Source organism: Aethalodelphis obliquidens, unplaced genomic scaffold (genome assembly GCF_003676395.1).
Source record: "Aethalodelphis obliquidens isolate GAN/ISIS:26980383/991018 unplaced genomic scaffold, ASM367639v1 scaffold37, whole genome shotgun sequence".
Classification (NCBI taxonomy): Eukaryota; Metazoa; Chordata; class Mammalia; order Artiodactyla; family Delphinidae; genus Aethalodelphis; species Aethalodelphis obliquidens.
Genome location: NW_020837981.1, coordinates 8456025 through 8477356, shown reverse-complemented (window position 1 = coordinate 8477356; position 21332 = coordinate 8456025). Strand labels below are relative to the sequence as shown.

The window sequence follows — 21332 nt, the reverse complement described above, 5'->3', positions numbered from 1 at the left end:
ACGAAAAAGAAAAATGAATCCAAACATAACACTAAAGATAGTCATCAAATCATAAAAGAGAACCAAAGAAGGAAAAAAGAAAGGGGGAGAAAAAAAGACCTACAAAAACAGGTCCAAAACAATTAACAAAATGGCAATAAGAACATTCATAACAATAATTACCTTAACTGTAAATGGACTAAATGCTCCAACCAAAGGATATAGAGTGCCTGAATGGATACAGAAACAAGACCCATGTATATGCTGCCTACAAGAGAATCACTTCAGATCTAGAGACACACATAGACTGAAAGTGAGGGGATGGAAAAAGGCATTCTGTGCAAATGGAAGTCAAAAAAAGCCAGCACAGCAATCACCCCAATGTTTATAGCTGCATTATTTACAATTGCCACGGTATGGAAGCAACCTAAGTGTCCATCAACAGATGAATGGGTAAAGAAAACGTGATATATTGATATATACTCCCAGGTATTGGGAACAACACAGGTATGTTCACTATACCTTTTCTGTTAAACACTGTACAGGAGGTATTCACTAAAGCAGTAAGACAAAAAAAAAAAAAAAAGTAATAGAAGTATAATAACTGAAAATAAAGAAATAATACTCCCATGTTGGCAGATATAATTGTGTATGTAGGACACACAAAGGAATAAAGCCAAATTATTAGCATTGATAAGTAAATTTAGGGAAGTCACTGGGTATATGGTCAGTATACCATAATGTATATGGATCTCTGTATGTGAAAAACAAACAATATGAAATTTTAAAAATGAATCCATTTAAAGTTACATGAAAAAGCATTAAATACGTAGTGATAAATCTTGACCTTTGTCACTGTCTTTGTAGCTCACCAGTGTCCTCAGCAAACATTTTCTCTTTGAAAAAGATAGGTAGATAGATAGATAGGTAGATAGCTTTCCTAGCTGTTCTCATTGGAACATTTGGAACAATTTACCAGTTTGTGATTATCGGAAATAAAAACATCACCTTTGTCTTTTGACAAGTGGGTTTATGCTATTATATACAATATTTTATTATTTTTGATATGAATATTTTTAAAGTAATTTAGTTATTTACAGCTTTAATTTATACCTTTGAATATTATGTCATAGTTAAAATGCCTTTCAATCTGAGATTTATTTTTTATGCCTGGCATATTTTCTTCTATTACTTTTTCTTTTTAATTCTTCAGTTATTTATCTGGTTATTTTTATTTGACTGCAGTAAGAACACTTAACATGAGATCTGCCTTCTTAGATTTTTAAGTATATAATACAATATTGTTAGCTATGAGCACAATGTTGCACAGAAGATCCAGACCTTATTCATCTTGCAAGCAATTTACTTTTTGCATAAAGAGTTAGATAAGTCTTGTATTAGTTTCCTAGGATGATAATGAAGTAACACTAACTGGGTGACTTAAAACAACAAAAATTTATTCTCCCTCAGTGCTGAAGTCTAGAAGTCCTAAATCTAGGTATCAGTAGAACCAGGCTCCCTCTGAGACTCTGGGTAGACTCCTTCCTTGCCTCTTTCTAGCTTCTGGTGGGGGCCAATAATCCTTAGTTTTCCTTGGCTTGCAGACTGATCGTTCCACTCTCTGCCTCCATCCTCCCATGGCCATCTTCCATCTGTGTTTCTGTCTCTTCCTCTAAGGACATCAGTCATATTAGATTAGGGGCCCACCCTACTCAAATGTGACTTCATTTCAACTAATTACATCTGTAATGACATTATTTCCTAGTAATGTAACAATCTGAGGTTATAGGCGTTAGGACTCCAACAAGTCTTTTGGGGGGGTTAGGACTCCAACAATTTAATTCTCAACAGGCATGAAGTTTTATTTTACCCCCATGACTACTCAAGTAACTCAATATCATTTGAATGATCACCTTTTCTCCACTAATTTATCCGGTTCTAAATTACCAGATATTTGGGAGAAATTTCTGGCCTCTTTATTTCTTTACTCTGTCTTTCAAGTCATGCATCAGCACTACAGTTTTGATTGTTGTCATTTTATAATGTCTTTTTGTTGTTGTTGTTGTTTGTTTTTTGCGGTACGCGGGTCTCTCACTGTGTGGCCTCTCCCGTTGGGGAACACAGGCTCTGGACACGCAGGCTCAGCGGCCATGGCTCATGGGCCCAGCCGCTCTGCGGCATGTGGGATCTTCCCGGACCGGGGCACGAACCTGTGTCCCCTGCATCGGCAGGCGGACTCTCAACCACTGCGCCACCAGGGAAGCCCTGTCTTATGTTTTTTAATCAATTTTATTGAGATATGCCATATCTCAATCTCATTTTATGCCATAAAATGCACTAATTTTCACTGTGCGTTCCATTAATTGTGACAAGTTTATACAAGCACACAGCCATCACTAAAATTGAGACACAGAAATTTCTATCACTCCCAGATTTCTCTCATATTGCATGCCGGTCAATCCTCTCCTCTTACACCTTGTCCCCATGTACGGTGCAGGTGACCTCACCTGCCAGTCTAACATGGATAAACCATAATCGCCCAAAGTCTAAGTCAAACGCATAATTATCAGATCTGTTTCTGGTTACTATTTTGGGTGTGGGCCTGGAACTCCATCGTGGCCAACAGGACCTGAAGGGAAATGTACTGGCTTTCTCTAGAAAATATTTCCTCTATATTGAAGAGTCCCCCAAGAGAAAATGTCCTCTTCTTCACAGGACATTGTTGTGTCTGTACATGGCTGCTAAAATAACTGCTACCATTTGTTGACCATGAGCACAGACACTGCCAACCTGAAGGCAGCAGGGCACAAAAATGGAGAACACCGAGACTCCTGGTAAAGATGGCTCATTCCTGTTACCAACCAGCCCTGTGGCCAACTCACCTCTGGGTTTCCATGTTATCAGAGGATAAACATGGAATGTCTCAGCCACTTTAGCCAGGTTTTCTGTTATTTGTAGTAGAATCATTCTGGTTAATATCCCACATTGAAGAGGGTGTGGGAAACCTGGGACTTAGTGATAAACGGTAGAATTATGATTTAAGACACCTGCTTTGGGGGATAACTTGGCAATATGCATACAACTAAATGTTTTTTAAAATGACACAGCAATTCCAGTTCTGGGAATTTCCCCTACTGTTAAGCTCACATTCATGCACCAAGATATATGCACAGGATGTTCATTGAAGCTGTGGGTGAAATAGAAGACAACTGAAAACAACCTAAATATTTGTCAGTAGGAGAAAGGCTAAAGAAATTACTTTTTACATGGAATACCATGTAGCCCTTAGAAAGATTGATGGATGGATTAAAAACTAATCTATACATTATATTGTTTTTAAAAGCTATATAGAGTGTATATAGCATGTTATGCTTGGATTACGCTTGTATATGCATAAACTATTTCTAGAAGGATGAAGAAGAAACTATTAACCATGACTGTCCGTAAGGAGGGGAGCTGGGTGACTGAGAAATAGGAGGGAGACCTACTTTCACTGTTTACTTAATTTTATACATTTAACATGTGTGCAACTAATATGTATGATTAACTGATAATTTTTGTTTTAATTAATTAATGGATAAAAGATCCTAGAAAGGCATGTCATTTCTTGGGAAGATGCCTTGTTAAAAAAAACAAAAAAGACTGCAAAACAGAATAAGGCCACGATCAAGGCCAGTGTTGCCAAGTTGAAGCCTATGGAAAAGGGTAGCCTTGGAGCTTGGATTTCGGCAGATCAGTCCAGGGTGCTGTCTTGGTGCTGGGTATACAATTACAGGAGGAACAGGTTGTGGTAGAATAAGACACATGCTTGCTAGCCTGGCAGGTCCAGAGCCCAACAATCACAGCAAGCTCTGAAGGGAGGAGAAAATGTCACCGTGTCTCATACTTGCCTGCTGTATATAGGACACTTAGAAATAAGGAACTAGGAAATGCAGGGCCCTAGGAAGGTCTATGCAGTGAACGGAACTCCATTCCCATCCCGAGAAAGCTACTTACATCCTTTTGTGGTCTTAGGCCCATATACATTCATTTTTCCTAAAAAGAAGTGTCTTGAGCCCTTTTCCTGATGATAGTTATGCATGTTTAATCTACCTACACCTAAACAAAACAAAAATGTATAAAGTGAAAAGCAAAAGCCCCTCGTAGGTCTCTTAATTTTCCCCTCTGCCTCTGCCTTAACTTCACAATCATTGTTTATGGCTCGACCTTATTTTCTTCCAAATTTTAATGAATATATAAATATACCTAATCAGTTAACAGTAATGGGATCTGACTATATGTTTTATTTTCTCCCTGTATGCAATATGGGTCAGGAGTCTAAATTTTTCCTGTAAAAAGTAAGATAGTAAATACTTTACAGATGTCATACAGTCTCTGACATAATTATTCATCTTTACTGTTACAGCAGGAAATCAGTTCGAGATGATACATAATGAAAAGGCATTGCTATGTTCCAATAAAACTTGATTTACAGACGGGCATCAGGCCACATCTGGCCTATAAGACATAATTTGCCAACCCCTGATATACATAAATCTACTTCATCCTTTGTACTGAGTGTCTAGTACTCCACTGAATGTATGAATAAATTCATTTCACTCATCTCCCATTGATAGAGACCTACAATTGTTTCTATTAGAAGCCCTCTTAACCGAGCACTACTTATCAACTAGCTGGGTTAGCTGCCGCTCCCTCTCCATCCTCCTGTGAACAGGCTCGCCGCTGTCTGCCGTACACTGACGTCTCATGCCTTGTGGGATGCTTCTTGTGCTTTCACCAGCTGAGCCTCCCAGCAGTCCCAAGCCAACTGAAACATTTGTGCTTGTTATTGTAGTATGCAATTGAATTAAATAGTGTGCTAACCAAAGAAACAGAAGGACAAGAAAAGCTTATTGATTCTACAAAAACAAAGTTGGTTATTTTCAGAAAGACCTGATTAAGGTAACTTGCTTTTAAAACATCTGTCAAATTAGAAAGACTCACTGGGGCTTCCCTGGTGGCGCAGTGGTTGAGAGTCCGCCTGCCGATGCAGGGGACACAGGTTCGTGCCCCGGTCCGGGAAGATCCCACATGCCGCGGAGCAGCTGGGCCCGTGAGCCATGGCCGCTGGGCCTGCGCGTCCGAAGCCTGTGCTCCGCAACGGGAGAGGCCACAGCAGTGAGAGGCCCGCGTACCGCAAAAAAAAAAAAAAAAAAAAAAAAAAAAACACACACAAAAAAGAAATAGACTCACTGACATAAAAAACAAACTTATGGTTACCAAAGGGGAAAGGGGGGCGAGGAGGGATAAATTAGGAATTTGGGATTAAAAGATACACACTACTCTATAAAAAATAGATACATAACAAGGACCTACTGTATAGCACAGGGAACTATATTCAATATCTTGTAGTAACCTATAACGGGAAAGAATCTGAAAAGGAATAGATAGATACAGATACATAGATATATGTATGTATATATCACTTTGATCCATAGATATATGTATGTATATATCAGTGAAGCACTTTGCTAAACACCTGAAACATTGTAAATCAACTATATTTCAATTAAAAAAAAAGAAATGATGACTTAGCAAAAAAAATCTGTCCAATTAGGTATGGGTGAGATAACTACAAAAGACTGAAAACCAAGGTGCATGAGGCGGGCAGCGAATGAGAGGACCCCTACTTTAGCTCTTTGGAAAGACCAGGCCAAGGAGCCAGGATGTACCTGGGTGCAGGCACAGCCCTGCTTCCTCTGCAGTTTTCAGAAGCTGGACTGGGCAGGGGAACTGCTTTCTGCCTGATTATACCCCATGGCCCCACTTGTCCAATCATTCTTTCCAGGTCTCGGGACCTCTTATCTCTGATTCTTAGCCTACATTTTCAGACTCTCGGAATGTGAAAGGTTAGTAAGCATGAGATTCGGTTTCTTCTCTGAAAGCCCTGGTCCATTAACATTTAAAATAGTCCTGAGCCCATATTTACATTTTGATATCATTCATGCTTTATTTCCTTTGCACCCTGTCTGTTCTGTTCCCCCCGGTTTTTCTCCCAGGCAGACTCTATCTTATCTGACGTTGCAAAGCAGTTAACATTGATTCTGGTGTATGGTCTACTTTGATTTTTGCTACAGGGAGATTTTAGCACAAATTCTCATATATTGTTTTCTCAACAAATAGAAAAATATGTTCCACATTCATCGCGCTGGGTATGTCGGGCCTGCTATTTTGTAACTCACTGTCTCATCTCTTTCATTTGCTTTCTCTGTCACTGTCGATCTCTTCCTAATACTTCATCCTTTGTGCAGACTCCTTCCTTGGAGCCAAATTTGGCAGTGGAGTTTGCCTAACTAATGGGGACCATATGCTCTGCAATTACATTCCCCAACAACGTTCAGATTTGTTAGCAAATATTGGAGAAGGCAAGTTGAGAAACCAGGGTCCAAAAACTGTCAGGAATTGGCACATTCTGACAGGTGAACCTGCCTTGCTGACCCCTGGGAATGAGCTCTGGTTTGGGCTGGCATTGGCTTATGTAGAATAGGAATTTGTTTCTCAAAGTATCAGTCAGTTGGTAGATTGTTCTTGAAATGGCTAAGTGCTTCTCTTATGCCTTCCCAATGCCATACTGTACTAACCCCTGTAGGTTAATTTTTAGTACATGACTACTAGCTGTTTATCCCCTCCCAGACTGGAGTGGGGTCGTGATACTGCTCACTGCTGTATCCCCAGCTCCCAGCAGAGGAATGTGAACATAATAGCTATTCAGTAAATATGTGGCTGAGGAACAAGTGAGACAATCTCTACAATACATTAAATGCCAATCATTATACACATTACATACATACAACGTGGGTGGCTTTTCTCCAATCTCTAGCTCCTTCCTTTCCTCCAGGCTAGACCAGCCTTAACTCTGGGAGTCTGGCCTCCCTAAAAAAGTTCAAACTTAGGATTCTGAAGATGATTTAAACGATGGCCCTGAGACCACAGCACCAATTTTTAAGAGGTTTTTTGTTGTCATTGTCTTTCTTCTTTTGCCTTGCGATAAAGTTTCATTGATTTCTCTGTGGGGGTGAGTATGGGGCAGGATGAATCAAAACTTCTAAAGGCTGTCTTGATAAGCTAAATGCAAGGAAAAAGTGCACTGCTTCGCTATGCAGGTATCAGGAAAGGGTAACTAGCTTGGGTGCAGGTGGCTGAGGACAGACACATTCTAGCTTTCCAGGGGGCCTACCTGAAGGCTGCCTATTTCTTTAGCAACCTGCATGCTGGAGGTTTCTGCAGGAGCTTGTGGGCCCTCTGGCCACGGTGTGACCCTGGAGGGACTGATTCCCAGGAACCACATCTAATGACAGCGGCTCTTCCTCCCCCCACCCCCCCACCATCCATTGCTGTCTTGGGCTGGTACCCACTGACAGTCTCCTTAGAGGCGCAGGGCTCTGTTCACACTCGAAGCTGGAAAGGCAATGGAAGGTTATTCCCATGCCTCCTATCAGTCCACAATTTTGCCTTCAGGGAGAGCTACAGCAACCCGATGGAAACTCAGAGACTCCACCCCGCCACAGATGTGTGGGTGCTACAGAGACACAAGGCACACTTGCCGTTTTAGAACACAAATACATAAATTTTTAATCTGCGAAAAATACAAAATGAAACCATGTACAAGTTATGTACAAACCCTTTTTACAAGACAAGAGAGTTATCACTGGTTGTTACAGATGACAGAGTTGAGTAGATCATTTCAGAGCACCAGCATTTAGTCTCTCTTCCAATCCGGTTAGGTCATAGAAGTTCATCATTACCATTATCATCATCATCATCACCACCACCACCATAATGCCAACAATCAAACGTCTGAACGACAGATGAATAAGCCACGCTCCTTTTCCTTAATGAACTCGTAGGCTGACTTCTATATAAGCATAGTTTTTTTTTTTTCTTTGTCCCCTGAAGAAACATTGAGGGCAGGTTTTGGTGTTAAGTGGGGGAAGGTTTCTTTTCAGCATCTGGGTGGTGGGATGTGGGCCAGGAGTTTTAGGCAGGATGTGATTGGGTCACCTGGGAATGGAACACTTTTAATTAGGATTTCCAGGCAGACCTTGGTTCATGTTTGAAATGTTGCAGTTCTGGTCAAACGTGTCTCGGGCTGTGCTCAGCGGAAGGAAGGGAGGGGAGCAGGCTGCTCTGGGGCAGGGGGGCTTTGGTTTAGTGTGGAAGTGGGGCTCCATCAACTTTGTTGGCAGTGCTCCCCTACCTGCTGGCTGCCTTTCTCACACTGACCCTGAACCCCATGTAACGGACGCTCTAGTTTGCTCTGGCGGGCGTGTGACGGTGCCGTGTGGACATTTCCATCTAAGATTCTGAACAGCGGGCCCAGGAAAGCTTCCTAAGGCAGGCACGCTGGAGCACTTTGGTGTCACTTTTGTCCTTGTTCTGCTGAATAGCAAGGTGGAGAAGAAACACAGAAGTCCTCGAGGGGAAAAACAGACCAAAGGAAAGCTTTTGAAATTTGAAATCTACCTAGAAATTAAGATTGATTTTCACCAAAGCCAAAAACCCTCTCTCCTCATGCTGCCTGCCCAGAAAAGCCATAAAGCAAAGGGATTGTTGCATTTGTTTTAGGAATGCTGAAACCAAAGCCGCCAGTGTGTGGAGATGAGGAACAATGGAATGACATGAACAGGGAGGCGAAAGAAAAAGCGCACCTCAAGATCCCTCTCTTCTGGTCCTTCTCCAGGAAGAGTTCCAGTGACCTAGAAGTCTTAGCCAACCTCCATTGCCTACGGCATCCAAAGTAACAACTGACTGCCCACCCAGAGCCAGGCCTCGTGACAAGCTCTGGAGATAAAACAAACGAGCAAAGTCCCTGCCCTCTTCAAGTGAGTCCTTTTACTTCTGAGTCACCATCTCCAACACCTTCATTTCCAACCTCTCTCTTTAAGTTTCCATCTCTGGTTTCCCGTTTTTCTGATTCTGGAGTACCCTAGGTCTCCTTTTCCAGGAGTACCTACTTATTTTGCTCCTTTTAGCCCTTGAAAAAATATGGTTGTAGCCCCCATGTTTTTCTGCCTTCAAAAAATCTTCCACACCTACCCTTCCTCCTTTGGAGAACCCAGCCATACACCCCACTGTGTACATACCTCTGTGGCTCTGACGTCCAAATCCACAGGACCTCCCGTAGCCCTCCTCTCAGCTCCACCTTCTCCTCGCCTTTTGTCTGAAAAGCCTGCCTTTATAGATCACACTCAGCTTCTTCCACTTTGAACTAATTAACACAACAGTTCTCAGCTGCCCTGCATTCTTTCCTATTGCTCCACAGGGTTCCTCAATTGAGGTCCCAATTAAGTGTTCCTTTCACAAAGAACCTTTTCCAGAACTACAGCCAATGACCCCAACAGCCAGCCCTCAAAGCAGCCCCCACACCAGCCCCTACCCTGCCATTTGACCTTCTACAAGTAGTAGGATCTATAACATTTATTTGAGGAAGGTAGGACTTCATGTGCTGAGTTGTGGACTTGGAGTTTGCACCCTTGAGAACTCCATGCTGCTGAGAAAAATGGTCAACTCTGCATATCTGCTCTTGATGACTTCCAGGAAGAACTGGCTTCGCAAAATATACAACCTAAAAAATGCACAGATATTGGTGTTTGTCACTTTTTGTTTAAAACATCTAGTGGCTTTCCATGAGTTTCTAGAGCAAGCCTCAACCTCTTAGCTTGGCCCTTAAGACAATTTACTTTCTAGCCCCTTGTCTGAAGTCTCATCTTACTTTCCCTCTGCTCCCCATAGTAAATGGACGGATTCTGCACTGGAATTCCATGTCCAATTTGAATGATGTGTTTAGTCGTCTATAAGTAAGGTGACTCACGTCACAATTGGTTTAAATTTTTTTCTCTCTTTCTACCTCTCTTCCTTCCTTTTTTCTAAACTGAGATTCTCTTTGACAAAGAAAAATGGTAGATGAAAATTAGACTTATGAATGTAAGTAGCAAAGAAATAGTTGTTGTACTGATGAAAGGAAAAAAATCAAATGAACAGAGGATGGGAAATGAAGTGAGAAGTAAGACTGGTACCTTCCTAGTGCCCAGATCCACATGCGGAAATAAAAATGAGGAAAACTGCAGAAATCTGGGGGTTGTGAGCCTCCAACTACATATTGGAGATGGGAGATATGGGTTAGAAATGAAGGGATTGATGGAAATTGAGCCTTGAGCCAATAAAAAAGGCAGGCCAGGATGAGATTGAGAAGAAAACCCTAGGAACACACAGAAAAATCAGATCAACATGATTCAGGTGAGTTTGAATTGTGAAATTTGCGTTTTGAACCTAAGGAGACTCCCAATGTAAAGCAGAGGAATGAACATAGCTGCTATGTGTCCAGAGCAGAAAAGGCACCACCCTCAGGAGGACTGCTTGGGTGGTGCAGCAAGAAGGACCATTATTCTAGCACAGGACAAGACTGTCTCCAGGGGCTTGCCTTGTTCCCATGCTCCCCCCTCCTTTTAACTCAGAGCACATCCTCTCAGATCTGAAAGGGACCTTAGAGTCACCTAGATGAATCACTTTCATTTACAAATGAGGTCACTGAGACTCAGAGAGTTGAAAGAACATTTTCGAAGTGGATAGCTAGTTATTTGCAGATGTAGCTTGTGAACCCTCGTATTAAACCATAGCAGGAAACTTGGACTCTTCGCTTTTCAACATGAAAATATCCCCAATGTTCTTATGCCTTCTCACTTTCTCCCTTTCTAATCCTAACCAAACAGTTCTAATTCTCTGTTTATTTAAAGTCCTCAATTAAATTTTATACAAAGTACATTATAAGATGCCCCAAGCTTTGGAAGGAAAGAGCTTCTGGGTGTTCTCCAACATGCCTCAGTCACAACCACTTTTATTGAAGGTGTTTTATCTTGGTTCAAGGGGCTATTTTAAAGTGTAAAATTGCTCAGATGAAAGCAGAAGTTTTCTTAATGAGAAAGATGATGATGGTGACGATGCTTTTATCAGTAGGTGCTTTCTGCTTTTAAAATAGCCTGTTGGTGAGTGTGATTCCCAAAGCACTTGAGTTACTAATTTGGGAAAATGGCTTCTCTGGAATCCCAAACTGGGGTGGGACCTCAGAGCCTTATAACATGGACTATACCAACGATGGCCATCGTTGGTCTGTGCTGAACGTAGCCAGGAAGATAGGTCTGTCAGAGCGTGGTGAGGTGAGGATTCCCTCAGGGCCAGAGGGCTCAACAAATAGAAACAAATCGGGAAGCTCTGGCATTCCTTCAAGCCCTTCAATGATCTTACGATCTCGTTTCTGTTTCCATTTCACTTTCCGTCTACTGGGTACCAGTTTTAGCCAAAGGAGCCACCAGCCAGTCGTTTTGTATACTCCCTTTAAAAAATGCCTTATTTCATTTTCTGGCCCCAAACAATTCATTATTACAAAGGCAAAACAGCACAACCTTGCTCTACCTTAGAAGAAAATGGATTCCTGCCAATTGGTTTTTGGAGGGGAGCCCTTGCTCCAGGAAACTATCTTAGCCATTTTGGTTTAAAAAAAAAAAAAGCTTAGATTCAAATCTCTAGCCATAAAGGGCATGGAGTTTGTACTTCTGTTTCCAATGTGCATTGGTTTGGAGAGATGGGGAAGAGAGGGCAGCAGGCATGGGACACCGTGACCTAACTTCCTCCAATGGAAGAGCATTTAGGTGGTGGCCACCAGTGCCTGCCAGAGGAGACCAAATAGTTAAGACAGATTCAGAAATGGTTATCAAGTTATCAGGAACCCACTAGGGTTCATGAAGGAAAGAAGAGCGTGGATTGATGTACTAAGAATGTACTAAGGTGAACCCAATACAAAATCGTTATGTAGAAGAAGGCCTAGCTTTCAGGAAAGTTGTCAACTCTCAGCAAGGGTTTCGCCCCACAAACCCATTTTACTTCTGTTGGAAACCAGGAAATGTTTATCAGCCTGAAGAGAATGCTGACGTCAGTTTAGTCTGCTGAGTAGACTAGTGATTGATTATAAGTAATTTTTAAACAATCCAGTTGGACATACGTTATATTCACGATACCTTTATAGAACTAATTCTACAAAAATGTGACGACAGGGTAACCACAGTCTGACAAGTCACTTTAGGACGATGCCTACAAGGTGGAAACACAACTACATTGGCTCTGCAGGGACGGGACAGAGGTGGAAGCTCATTTTGCCTACGTTGGTAATTGGAGTACTTAGTGGACCTATGTTTTCATGATGATTTCATTGCTTGGCTCTGATCTGATTTGCTGTGACATCCTACGTACCACGGGGTCATGGCCTAATGGAATAGATAGCATGGGACTTTGGGGGATATTCTGGTTAGTTTGGTTCCTTCAAGTGTCCACAGTTTACATTTTTAAGAAAATAAAAATCACTATCACATCCATGCTGCTCCAGAGATCCTGATGTTTCTGTCAAAGATTGATCATTTTGAAGTGGAAAATCATTTGGAATGGAACAATTGCTGGGACACCGTTACACTGAGCATGCAAGCAACAGCAGAGCTCGGAGACATCGGAATTGTGTCTGATGGTTAGAAAAATCTTTTTGACCACAGTTTGAAGTGGCTGATACATTAGATTTCATTGCTGGTTAATTTTCAAAGGCTTTTTCTAACGGTCTATATTAAGTGCATTCATTGCTGTCCTTTTGTTGTTATTATTTTTTAGGTTGCTGTAACAAGTTTGTGTGTTTTGTCCCAGCAACTAAAGGAAAGCCTGCAAAATTTAGATCTGGGTAAAAGTCATCTCCTGGATCATGGAACTTTTCTGGCTTTTACACAAAAACTCAGTGAATAGCATGAATGTGTTATATATCCTATCGTTAAGTAAAACTATTCATTGGTGTTTACAAACTTTCAGGCTAAAAGCCCTGGACTTGGGGAATGGGGAGAGAGTCCACCAGACCTTTCCAAAGTTGCAATTACTGCTTGGTTGATTTGGAGATATGAAATGAGAAGCATAACAGCATGTAGGAAGGAGTCCCCACCATTAGGACAACAAACAGAGAAATAAATGTCTTCTGTGCATCTGGTCCTCAACTTCCACGTCCCAGGCATGCTCACAACCCTCTGGTATTGTTAGTTGGCAGGGTAAACCCGATCTGGCATTTGTAGAAAAGCTGCAAGAAGGTCTTCCCTTTAAATATATGAACAAAAGGTGAGAAATACAGGATGAAAACTAAAACTACAAAAATATGACTTTCGAAAATAAGTAACTTTCCATTTATTAAGAGCTGGTGTCAGTACAGCCAAAATACATACCCATCTAGGAAATTCACCTGCCCTCTTTTGTCTTCTTTTTTAAATTTACTAAAATACATGTTTACATTATTGGACCATTTTAAAGTTGTCTTAATAATCCATTTCCCTTAATTATAATTAACTGTGGTGGTGACCATCATTCTCCTCAAAGAAAAAGAGAGAAAGAAGAGAAATATGCATAAGGAGTCTGGCCACATTCCTTTTGAGTTTGCATTGTTAGATATAGGGAATATATATATGACAATGGAAAAAAAAGAAAAAATATATTTTCCTTCTAATAAATAAAAATAATTTAAAATGCTAGAGGCTATACATGACTATTTTAGTATGTTCATATATAAATGAAATCATTTTCTTTTCCAAAATACATGGAAGCAATATTCAAGGCAAAGAGAAAGATCTGTCTACTTTATTTTTCTTGCAATTCTTGCTTATCCTAACGTTTCCACCAGTGATTCAGCATGTAAGAGGAAGAAAAGTCACGTCACCATTTATGAAGTTTGTCAGGCTTTAAAAAAAATAGTTCTGGTCTCCTGGGAGTCAACATTCATCTTCAACTTCTCTGATTGGTGGAATCAAGCTGCTTGTGGATTTATATTGGTTGATCTGGTTAGCCATGTGGGTACTCATGGGCTTGATTTGAATGTTTCTGGGATAGGCATTATCCGGTTCATCTGTAAACCATTTCTTTTCTGCTAAAGGGCAAAACGGATAGAGAACAAGAAGGAGAAATGAGAAGCTTAGTTAGTCCTAGGGCAAAGACTTTGGAAAGTTCATTGAAAAATGCAAAAAAGGTAATCGAGAGAAGCTGACAGTGAGTAATTGGTAAGAGAGACAGTGCAGTGTAGGGAGAACACCGGAACCTGAAACATACCTCAGCTGCCCGTAGCAAGTGATGAACCAATGGGCTATTGGGACTTGGAGGCACCAGGGGTGGACTTCAGAGAATAAAGAGGGATTGGGAGACTAACTCTGGCAGTGTTCTCTGGGGTTCCTTTCTTGGCCTAAAAAGCTTTGGTGGTGAGGAGATGGCGAATATAACAAATATTAGGTATGGGCATCGCACCTAAAGAAAGATTTCTGCATCCATCGATTTGAGTGGAAACTGAGGGACATTGTCCCTTCCACAGACTGAGCGATCTAGAATCTTATGCAGGACCTCCTTCTTTGCTTGTACAAGCATACTTAAAGGTATATCTCAATCATACCACTCTTTTGCTTCTTCTGCAGCCAGTTTTGGGGATCTTAAAGTAAGCCCACAGATTTTTGCTGGTCAATGAGGGTGAAAAGTCAGAATAGCAACCAATGTTTTCAGAGGCTTTTGAGATGGCTTTAATTTCAACAAAAGAAAACTCTATGTTGCTATAAAATTATGAAAAGAATTCCTAGTGGCACTATCTTAACCGACTATAATCACCCAAGCTGTCGACAAGGGAGCTTGACGAAGGCTTGGCATTTCATTTCCACCCTAAATCCAGAGATGGCTGAAAGAGAATGCTGAGTCAGGGCATTCAGAGGCGGGGGTGAGGATGAAAATGGCCTAGCATCCTCCTGGCCGTTCAGTGCTATTTCATAAGACTCAGCCCTCATCCCCGCCTCTTTCTACGACTGGAATTTTCTGGGAAATCAGCCGTGTGTACAGACACAAAGGGACTGGGGCAAACAGTGCATTCTAACTTGAGAATCGTATGCCTCATTTTAGTAGCTTAGGAAAAGTAAAGAAAAAGGGAAAAAGCTTTCAAGCACACCCACTGCTATAGAGACAATGGCCTCTCCGGCCTTCTTTTCTGCCTATCAGAGCAATTCCTAACTGCCTTGTCAGTGGTCCTGGATGAATACGTTAACAAAATTGCTCACCTGGCTTGATCATGATGGAGGACCCTGTGTGTGTGTGTGTGTGTGTGTGTGTGTGTGTGTGTGTGTGTGTGTGTGTGTGTAGCAGTGCACTGGGTACCAGCCAGTTGCTGTGTGTGTGTGTGTGTGTGTGTGTAGCAGTGCACTGGGTACCAGCCAGTTGCTGTGTGTGTGTGTGTGTGTGTGTGTCCCTGCATGGCTAACTGGTCAGCTCATGACCACTCTGCTTGTCTCTCCTGGACCATGCTTCCTCTTGCTGTGTCCAGTGCCCTGAGCCCCCCTTGTAGACACCGAGCTGGAGCCAGGATGAGCCTTGGTGAAAGCTCACTCACTAACCTTTGTTCGGCAGCTTGGTTTACACCCCCCAGGAAACTTCCTGCCTCCTGGATCACTCTCCTTCCTGCACTGGCTCTCTCACCTATTATAATTAAGTTCACTTTGATTTGAACAGATTGGACGATACGAATTCATAATGCTACATCCTCACGGTGAAGCTAACTGATTAAGTGCTTTAAATTATTCCCCCTGACAGAATGATAAAGTTACAATCTGTTCTGAGATGATCTACAGCTTGCCAGACTCCTACAGCTTCTTTCTACATTCATTTATCTTTTTGTCAAGCAGAGCTTTTTTTTTCCCCCTAAGCTTCAATTCCATAGATCTTTTAAAGTCATCAGCACATCTGAATTATTAATGAGGCTGTAGAGGCAAGGTTCCTGATGGGCTGGTTAAAAAAGGTTGTATAGAAATCCGGGACTGTGTACACATCAAAATAATTTCAGCTCCATTTAAAAAAGCATTTAGTTCAAGTGTGACACAGATGAACCATTATGCATTTGTGGAAACCAATTTTTTTGTGATCTACGATTAAACTAACCTTTCAGAGAGGAGTAAAGTATGATGATTATCATGTTTTAAAAGCATTGCCAGGCCACTGAAACAATTTCAAACTATGACTCTTTCCAATGGTTTATGTATAAAGATGATTTTCAGAAGAGCTGAACCCAGCGTCTGTGCTGTTTGCCTGAGCTGCCCTTGACTTTGGCCACGCCCTTCTGTGGCCAGATTTTGCAAAGGGATTTAGTGCTAGGTTGGACATGCCAGGTTGGAAGGGAGAGTGAACTCTACTGATGGAAATGAGTAGGACTTCTGGGTGAAAGACCTAAGACAGCTGCAATTTGCTGAAATTTTTACAACTGCTGCAGAGAGTAATTGTTCAGAATTTAGTCTTTACAGTTCAATTCAAAGTTGGCATTTTGACCTTCCACGGCAGGGAGAATATCAATTTCCTCCTGCTGTCTGTAAGAAAGAGAGCATTATTTCCCCATTTAAGCTTCTCTCTCTTTCCTTTTGCATTTCTTGCCATAAATATAATCTAAGCAGAGTTCTCCCTGTGTTTTGGCCATTCAGTGTCAACACAAAAAGGAGTTGCGTTAAAGTGTATCCTGGGGACGAGCTGAGGTTTCCGTTATGCCTGAGAAACAGGCTTTTTAACTCGGATGCCTCGTAAGATGTAAACAGCTGTTTTGTTGGAGACTTGGTTAGATATGGTGCTGAAGAAATGGAGATAGATGAATGCTCTGAGCGTTTTACTAAAATGTCTGGGGGCAAAGGTGTTTCTCCCAAAGGGCTTGAGAGGAACCACACTTTAACGATTGCCAGTCATTCTGCCCCAGTGGAGAGAGCTTTGCTATGACAATGACACTTTGGTTTATCGAACTGTGCCTTCCAAAGGAGCCGCACCACTGGGTGCCTACAAAATTGGCCTTAAGGAAGAGTAGTCAGGGAAGGAATTCACGTGAGTGCTGAAGTGGTCCAGGGTCGATCCAAATCCCTGAGCTGGTCTCCTCCCCCTGCCTCATCCCACGAGCCAAAAAGATTTCTGGGGGCTTTGTTTTCATCCCTAGGATGAGAAGGGCAATGGATCTGGTTTTGAGGGCCTCCTCCCTGCCAAAGAAAAAGAAATCCATTTGTTAATAAGCTTCTTGAAGATGTGATGCATTACGGCATCACTGTGAACAGACTGTGGGACCTGCCTGAAGTCAGGGAAGGAGTGGCATTTAACAGTCTGTGGCAAGTGATCTGGCAGAACGAGATCAAACCCAGAAAATAACTGCCGAGAGATGTGACACTGCCATTGGGAGGTGTCACCTATCAAGCCCGGCCATGCCATGAGCCATCCACTGCAACAAGGAGATAGCATAGAGCAGTAGGTTAAGGCCAAGGGGATCTGCTTCTCTCATGTGCTAGTTGTGTGGCTCCGAGCGGGTTGTTACATAATTTATCTTCACTTCAGTTTCTCATCTGTAAAATGGGGCTAATGGACCTTCCTAAGGGTGTTGTTTGGATGAAAGGGGCTACTGTCCATGAAGCACTTATCCACATACATGGTAAGTCAATGTGAACTGTTAAGACTATCAGTATTATTAGTAACATTAGGGGGCATTATAGCACAAAGTTCATGGACTTTAGTTTTAAATACTTCTCTGGCACTTCCTGGCTGGGTGACTTTGAACAAACCTGTCCCTTGGATTCTGTATCTTTCAAATGGAAATACTAACAGCATCTGCATCTAAGGTTATCTCGAGAATTGAATGTGCTAATATACATAAAGTGCTTGGAAGAGTGTCTAGCCCATGGTAAGCACTTGGCGTTTGTTAGTTTTTAGTATAAGGTCAGCATGGATATGAGTACTCTCAGTGCTAAAGGACGACATAAGGATAGGTGATACCTTTCGGTGTGATTGCAGATAAACTAGGGTGGAGAACTGAGGTGTATAAACTTGGGTGCTGGCCAGAAGAAAGGGGATTTTGGCAGCAGAGAAGATGGAGAAGGATTCGGTTGGGTAGCCTTCCTTGGGAAGGGGAGGAGAGGCAGGAGTGACACCCTTCAGTGGTACTTGCGTCTGAAATATTGGCTTTCAACTTGACAGGGGCCCTACCCTACCTGCAAGCCATCTGCGTCTTCCATTGCTACTTTCATCACTGACATTCAAGGGTCTAGAATAAGGGTCAGGACTTTGTCCAGCCATGAGGAATCCCAAGGGAGCAGGCTACGGCGGGGAAGGGCTTGAGACCTGGGCTGACATAACTGCCTGGGGACCCGGAAGCAGAGCAACAGGCTGCACTGTGACAACAGAGTCTCTTTGCTGGCTCTGTGGGTTGTCACTGCTGTGGGATTTGGCCTTTTCACTTAACTACTCTTCAGAGAAGAGAGCATGAAAAGGGAGATGATGATACAGCAAAGGTACTTGGAATAATTGGGCATTTTCTCGCTGTACCACAAGCTGAAGTTCAGAGAGAAAGGGCTTGAAAGGGAAAGATTCCATCTGGATAGAGATAACAGTGGAGAACAGTAAGAGCTAACAAGGAGCTCAAGCATTCAAAGGTAACGCTGTGTGGTTTCACATCTCACACTTCTGAGAGCTAGTCTGGCCTTCCCCCGCCCCCTGCCTAGCAGACCCCAAGGTGCCAGAGGACCCCACCCACACACACTGCCTCCTTTCCTCTCCATGGGCAAAGTATGGTTACTGCACAGAAATGAAAATTGCACCGGAACCAGAGCAGTTTCTACTTATGAAAACTGTCTCGCTCCTTTGCGATTGTCCAGTATGACTCTCTTTGCCCCTTTTAACTGTAAGGCTGATGCTGCCATTCCCTAGGCCGAACGACTGCTCCCTCCTGGCCCTCTTCTGTGGCTTGAGTCAGCTGACACCCTAAGGGTGGACTTTTCACTCCTCCCTTCCAGGCGGTAGGGGGTGATCCCTCTCACCTCCCTAGGTGGTGGATGTACGATCTCCTGGTGGGAGATAGTCTACCAAGTTAGTGACAGGTGCCCACAGCTACTTCATCACCTTATGACAAAGCAGGGGTGGGCTGAAAGAAGCTGATTGAGACATTGATTTTTTTACCCTGTCTTGATTTCTGGAGGCCCTGAAGTTTCTGCACTCTCTTCTTTCTCCTTCAGGAGCCTGTTGCTATAGGAACCTGGCGGGTTGATTTAATTGTCTCTATTGGGATGCAGACACCTTTCGGCTTTTCCCATGCTGAAGAAGAGCCCGTCAAAAGGTTCCTCTGGTCATCTGGGACCTTGAGGTTGCTGGCGGGAGGCAGAGTCAGTCTCTCCACTCAGTGAACTTACGGGGGGTGTTCCCCTTTCTCAGAAGCTGTGTACTCAGCTTGAGAAAGTGCCAACAACATGACAGCGTTGTGAACCATCTACAGGCATTCCTTGAAATTGGCTAAGAAAAGCCAAGGAGGTGAAGATAACTTATCAAATGATTAAAGGTATAAGAATTTTTAAGGTCAATTTATTTCAAAAATATTTATTGAGCACCTATTGAGAGTAAGGTTCTGGGTCATAACCTGTAATATTCATAATAGAATTTGAAACCTCTCCCAATAATGGTAGAAATCTAACTATAAGGGTCCAAGTTTCTCTTTATCCGTTTGAACTGGCTTCAGGAAGGACCCTGGGTAGCAGATATTAGGGATGTTGATTTCATGATCACCTGAGTGTTGAGGCTGACAGGGTTTCACTGGGCCTCCTGGTCTATCCACTTACTTAAGCTTCACGCCTTTCAAAGCCTAAAACAAACTGAACTGAATGGCTTACAAACTGCTTCTCTTTTAGAATGGTGCAGATAATTGAGTTTCTAGCTATTGTTCTCTTTAAGTGCACATCCTTTCTCTTCAAAAACGCTTTCGCTTTCCACCCTGACCTACTTGCTTATTTTTTGGGTGGAAAGGGGGAAGAGGAGAGACGTCATACGAAGACCTTGTATGCCTCCTTCCTAAGAGAACCTGAAAGAAGGATGAGAAGTTTGGGGTCACATGAAAACCCATGGAAGAGATTCTTCATTCAACTGAGGAAAGAACAATATAGTAGTTTGGGCTCATAAAAAATACAAGTAATAATGATACCTTTTTCATCACTGAATATATCATTAGCCAAGTACAATCAACTCTCAACTGTACGCCTGAGTCCAGGGAAAATCCCAAAATTTCATCACAAGTCACAGTCTGTTCCCACTCCATTCCCGTCACAAGGTCCTCTCATCAGAGCTGCTAACAGATTGTATAAAAAACACATTTTGGATTTACTTCTCTCTATCTGCCCAATCTCTGGTTGGGATTTCACAAATGTCTGAAAGGCAGGTGGGAGAAGAGATCCAGGTAATATAGAGACTGAATCATCAACCCCCAGATGACTGGGTGTGGGCTATTGAGTTGATATATCCAGCCGGACAGTTTTAATTTGGGGGTCATACTGATCCAACTGCAAGGAGACCAATGCTCTTTACCATTAATAACCCTCCTGGTTTAAATTGAAAGGAGGGTAAACGATTGACCAAGAAGCAAGTTTGCCAAGTGGAATAGCTGCAAATGTTTTCCAGAAAAGCTTATCACCTGGCATCATCACTTGATTTAGTCGGTCTTGCCAAGATAAACACAGAAATGTGGACAGACTGATGGGGGACTGGGTTGGAGTGGTGATAATGGGGGGAAGTGGAGGAAGCTGGGTTTCTTGATGGGAAAATGCTTTTGGACTTGGAGCAAGGTACCAAGGTGGGCAGGGAGGCCACGTGCAGATTGAAAGGCAAGCCAGATGGAGAGAAGTTTCCCCCAGATCACCCAACCCCAAACCCAGGAACACCAAAACAAACTCTAAGGGGTCTAGCGGTAGCAGCAGGACAGCCTCATTGCGCTGAGCAATTTAGAAAGTGGAGGAAGGTGGAGAAGAAGGAAGGGAAGAGGCGGGGGGATGGGGAGGGGAAAAAAAAGCAAAATAAATAAATAAAACCACAAACAGAACAATAGAAATAAAAATAAACAAACCAATAACAGAATAAAATTTGTAACTCCTTTTTTTTTTTTTTAATTTCACAAAAGTTTTCACAAGGACAACGTTATAGAAGAAAACCCCCAGCAGTGGCTAGGTCATGCAGAACCATTAATTGTCATACCTTGGCCCATTCTATTCATCCTTGTTGCACTTTAGAGAGAGAAGTAAGCTATGTGAGTTTTACAATGCTTTTAAACTGTCATATTTCCTGTTGAGCACTTTAACTGGCACATTCTTATAGTTATAAACGTTCTGAGGGCATAACTTTATAACCTCCTTTGCAAAGAACGCATGAAGAGCTCTTCATGATCCAAAACTAGGGGATGTGTGTGTGTGTGTGTGTGTGTGTGTGTGTGTGTGTGTGTGTGTGTGTGT

General features: G+C 42.4%; 1 protein-coding gene across 1 annotated transcript in view; it reads right to left on the bottom strand.

Annotated features, from left to right (window-relative positions):
• Positions 1-7589: 7589 nt before the first annotated feature.
• The window catches only part of KCNMA1 (potassium calcium-activated channel subfamily M alpha 1), a 747896-nt gene continuing 734153 nt past the window's right edge, over positions 7590-21332 (bottom strand). Inside the window, exons 28-29 of the mRNA XM_027129781.1 lie at positions 21079-21107; positions 7590-13951 (exon numbers count right to left, since the gene is read on the bottom strand). Coding sequence (XP_026985582.1) covers positions 13800-13951; positions 21079-21107 — 181 coding nt within the window. The 3' untranslated portion in view covers positions 7590-13799. The remainder of the gene's footprint in view (positions 13952-21078; positions 21108-21332) is intronic.